This window comes from Petaurus breviceps, unplaced genomic scaffold (genome assembly GCF_028583685.1).
Source record: "Petaurus breviceps papuanus isolate PSGF00001 unplaced genomic scaffold, PetGlider_PUasm1.0 175, whole genome shotgun sequence".
Lineage (NCBI taxonomy): Eukaryota > Metazoa > Chordata > Mammalia > Diprotodontia > Petauridae > Petaurus > Petaurus breviceps.
The window spans coordinates 29958187-29963513 of NW_027185764.1; the positions used below are offsets into that span (position 1 = coordinate 29958187).

Consider the following 5327-nt stretch of genomic DNA (forward strand, 5'->3'; position numbering starts at 1 on the left):
AATGTATATCAGACTGCATGCCGTCTTGGGGGTGGGAGAGGGGAGGAATGGGGAGAAAATTTGGAACTCAAAATTTCATGCAAATGAATGGTGAAAACTAAGAATAAATAAATTTTGAAAAAATAAAAAAAAAAACATATGCTATGTTATAGGATAGTCTCCAGTTGAAAAAGAACCTCAGGCTGGAAATAAAAAGATTTTTTTCCCCAACTCTCCTCAATTTTCCATTTGAAAAAAAATGCAGATAAATAGTCATTTAAAAGAATAATATGAAGCTAAATGAGATGAAAAGAACTCTGAGCACCTAAAGAAAAGTACCATAAAAAATGAGTTACTTAAGATCCAACACCCTATTAATACTAAGTGGAAAGTACACCCTGTAGCTAGGAAGACAGATTTTGAACTGACCCTCCAATAATACATCACAAAAAAGCTATAAACTACCAAATAAGTATAAGTCAATAGCTGATAAGTTTTTATTGCTACTACTATACCAGCTAACAGCTACTAAATGCTCAATATCTTTGATTATTTGTCCTAGAGGGATTTATATCAGTTGGATAATTAACCCTATATGTGATGCTGAGAGTACATTTTTGACATAGTTTTGAGCTTCTCAATCTTGTACCCTGAAATTTACTATTTTCTTGGAAAGATTAGTCTAATTTCACTGCCACCTCTTCTAGCCTTTGACAAAGGTAAAATCCTTCTTTAAATGACAAGCAAAAAATATTTATAACCAAAAAGATTGTATAACTAGGCCCTGGGAAAATGATAGTGTACCATTAAAAGTATGATATAAAACAGTTTTGAAAAGGATGAAGTTAAAATGGCACAAATATTTCAGTCATAACAACCTGATGTGCCCTGTTCTGCAAGAGGCTCTAAGAGAGTGAAATGCTGATATCAAACTGCCCCTTGTCTCTTTTTTAAAAAGATAAAACACTTGGTATAGGCAAGGAGCTGATCTCATATTACTACTTTGTTTCTGGCTATACTGAGAATGGTTAGTTTAATCTTTTAAGAAAAAATATAACCTAATAGTTAAAAAAAACTTGTTTGTAGAGGTCACAGTTAGGCAGCTAGGAGGCTCAGGGGATACAGAGCACTGGACCTGGAGTCAGGAAGACCTCTGTTCAAATCTGGCCTCAGACCTTACTAGCTGGGTGACCTTGAGCATTCTGCTAGGCAAACTTGTGTTTGCCTTAATCCACTGGAGAAGGAAATAGCAAACCACTACACTATCTTTGACAAGAAAACCCCCATGGACAGTGTGGTCCACGGGGTCACAAAGAATCAGATGTAACTAAATGACTGAACAACAACAAAATGTCAGTTGACACATAGGTAACTAACTATATTTGGCTAAGCTATGAAATAATTTTAATTTGGGGCTTTTGTTTATTGGGATATGTAATTAGACATGAATATAATCTCCATGGACAGTAAAAGGTCAAGAAAATGGGCGGCTAGGTGGCGCAGTAACAGAGCACCAGCCCTGGAGGCAGGAGGACCTGAGTTCAAATCTGCTTGAGACACTTAACACAAAAACTAGCCATGTGACCTTGGGCAAGTCACTTAACCCCAATTGCCCTCCAAAAAAAAAGGTCAAGAAAATTATGTAGAACAAAAGGAAGTGGATTTTGGAGCCACTTTTCAAATTACTGAAATAACAGGCTCTGGCTATGGATGGAGTACACCTAACAAGGTTTAGGAAATATATATTTTCCCGGAGTTTTGTTACTCTATTAGAGAGCCTTAAAACTAAAAAGTGACAAGGAAGAAGAAAACTGTCTCCCTATGTCCCAACCTTGCTACTGACCACCTATGTGTCCTTGGGCAAGCCACTTAAAACTCTCTGGGCCTCGATTCTGTCATTTATTAAAAAAAAGGGGTGAATGTACCTCAAAATATATGAACCTATGACCCACCAAACTAGATTTAATAAATTATGAGAAGAAAAATAGTAATTGGGAGGCAAATTCAAAGAAAGGAAATAGCAATAAACCCAAGGACTCAGATGTCTATAAAATAACAGGAACAGGAACACAAAATTGTAAAGTATTTTAGGTACTTTCCTCACAACTCCATAACATAGATATTACAACAGTTAGTGTCCCTATTTTACAGATGAAAAAATGAAAGTTCTGTCCCTAGTCACAGAGTTAATGTGTCTGAAGCAGGAACTGAACCCAAGAGGGACTTCAAGAAAACCATGCTCCAAACTGAGACCTAGAAGGATTAATTCTGCCATTAAGAGGCAAAAGTTTATTTGCAGTCAAAAAAAGTTCTTGGTGACATTCCAAAACACCAGTGTTTTAAATTCTATCTTAAACCCTAAGGTAGATTAATTCTGTCAGTCAACCAGTTAGACAACAATCAATAAGCATTTGCTAAGTGCCAGGCTGTTTACTGGGGACACAAAGTTTTGGGCATGTTGATTTTAATACGTCTATGAGACATTCAGTATGAGCTATCCAGTAAGCAGCTGGAGATACAAGACTTAAGGTCAAAAAAGAAGTGAGAACTAGATAAAGAAATCTATGAATCATTGGTGTAGAGAGGATCATTGAATCCATGGGAGCTGATGAATTCACAAAGTGAGAGAGTATAGAAAAAGAAGAGAACATGACCCAGACTCGAGCCTTGGCAAGTACCCACAGTTAGTAGGCTCAAGTGAAATGAAGATCCAGAAAGAGACAAAGAAGGAGCAGTTGGGCAGGTAGGAGGAGAATCAGGAAATAGTGATGTCCTGAAAACCTAGAAAAAAGAGAATATCAATGGGAAGAAGGTGATCAAGAGTGTCACAGGCTGAAGAGAGGTCAAGGAGAACTGAGAAAAGATCATTAGACTGGACAAGAGACCACTGGCAACTCTGGAGAGAACAACTTCAGTTTAAGAGCTAGAAGGGACTTCAGAAGCCATCTAGTACAACTCCTTCATTTTACAGATAGGGCCTGAGAAGCTGAAGTGATCTTCCCAAGATCACACAGGGCATAAGCATCAGAGGTACAGTTTGAACTCAACTCCTGAGACCCTGGAGTCAGTACTACACTGTATATCAATACTTACAAGGGGGAAAATGGTTAGGAGCTTTACACAACTTACATATAATTTCTTGACAATAAATACTTATTGACCAGAGGGAGTAAAAATAAATGTGAAATACAATACAGTCTCCCTAAGTTCAAGACTCACATTAGCGAAGTCACATGAAGCACAAAATGTTAACTTTTCCAAGAAGCAGTAGGGAAAGTTGAAACTCAGCACTTTTAGATTTTTAATTTTTTTAATTGTTCTTTTTATCCCATTTTCAGTTCTAAATATATCCTTTTCCCCTCCTCTACTAAGGGAACCATCACCTTTTAATATGGAATTTTTTTGAAGGGCAATTGGGGTTGTGACTTACCCAAAGTCACAGAGCTATTAAGTGTGTTAAGTGTCTGGAGCCAAATTTGAACTTGGGTCCTCCTGACTCCAGGGCTAGTGCTCTATTCACTGCGCCACCTAGCCGCCCCATGAATTTTTTTAAAAGGGTAGTTCAGCAAAACTAGTCAACATTAGTATCTGAAAATGCTTCATAACAGTATTGATATCATCAGACTATATCTGACCTGTCCCATGCCCACCCACAGTCCTCTCCAATTTGTAACAAAAAAGAAAGAAGTTTGGCATTAGCTTTTACCTGAGAGAAAAATGCCAGATCACTACTAAGCACAACTTGTCGAACAGGTTAAAGATGGAGAGGAAGGATCCATATAGACTAAAATATTTATAGCAGTACTTTCTGTTGGAGCACAGAACTGAAATTTACATGGATGTACTTTAATTGTGGAAAAGCTAAACAAAATATGGTATATAAATGTAATGGAACATTACTGAGAAATAAGGAATGACAAAAAATTAGAAAAGCAAAGAAACTTGGAAAGATGTCAGAGAAATGATTCAGAATAAATGAGCAAAAACCAGGGTAACAAATTAGACAATGACCACAATTATGTAAAGGAAAACAAGTCTGAAAGATTTCAGTTGATGATGAAGCATGCCTCCCACTTCTCATCAGAGACATGATGTAGAATGAATGCAGAATGAGACTTTCATTTTCCGACATGGAGAGGATACTGATTTTTTTTTTTTTTGCTTGACTATATTTATTACAATGGGGAGCTTCTACAGTGCTGGAGAGAGGCAGGAAGGAATAATTAGTAAGTAGCAGAGATACACAAAAAAGATCAATAAAAATTTTTTAAATGCACAGAAGAAGTCGAAAGTTTCAGAAGAGTATGCATACAAGACTATTTGGTTATTATTCTGTTAAATTAATACATACTTTTAAAAAACATGCTCTATACAACAGTTCAGAGTTTCACATACAATTCTTTTGTTCTTTGCATATTGAAAAGTTTGTTTTATGATCATTAAGTTCATAAGAAAAATAAGAAAATTACCTGTGAAATATTTCTAGAAGACATAATTGCTTCATTATAGAATATGCGACCAAAGTGATCTCGATCTGGAAATACTTCTGCTTGTCGGGGTAAATTTGCACCTCCTGAATCAACTAAAGATAGTGAGAGCATTACAACAATATATTACAAAGATTATACATTATGACTAAGTGGGATTTATACCAGGAATGTAGGTATACCAGGAATTATTTCCCCTACATACATAAGGAAAACTATTAAAACATAATTGATTACATCAATAATAAAAGTGTTTTAAAATCATATGATTATATCAACAGATGCAGAAAAAGCTTTTGATAAAGTAAAGCATTCATTTCTATTAAAAACATTTGAAAATATTGGTATAAATAGATATCTCCTTAAATTAATAAAAAAAATTATTTATCTAAAACCATCAGCAAGCATTATTTAATGGGGATAAGCTAGAAGTCTTCCCAATAAGATCAGGTGTAAAACCAGGATGCCACTATCACCATTATTATTCAATATTGTATTGGAAATCCTAGCAATTGCAATAAGAGAAGAAAACAGAATCAGAACAGAGAATGAGGTAATAAAATTCTTTTTGCATACAATATGATTATACACTGTAATGGAAATGCAAATTTAAAGATCTTCCCTGCCTTAGGCCCTTTGATAGGCTTAAGAGACTCTGAGAACCTTCCTTGATTTAAAAATATACTCTGCCTCCTAATAGGCTGAATGTGGTCACATGGAGCCTGTGGCAGAAGGCTTGGTTTTCAGGAATGCCCACACCTTGATGCTGTGTGATTGGGCAGTGGGTCAAGAGGGTGGTTATATTCTCTGACCCAGGAGAAGGCTATATAATCCCTGATGTGAGGCTTTGCTTTGGGGCTC

General features: G+C 36.0%; 1 protein-coding gene across 2 annotated transcripts in view; it reads right to left on the bottom strand.

The window, feature by feature from the left end:
- The window catches only part of MCCC2 (methylcrotonyl-CoA carboxylase subunit 2), a 101874-nt gene that overhangs the window by 73957 nt on the left and 22590 nt on the right, over positions 1 to 5327 (bottom strand). For both annotated transcript variants that reach the window (XM_069084990.1, XM_069084989.1), the window contains exon 6: positions 4449 to 4561. In XM_069084990.1, coding sequence (XP_068941091.1) covers positions 4449 to 4561 — 113 coding nt within the window. The remainder of the gene's footprint in view (positions 1 to 4448; positions 4562 to 5327) is intronic.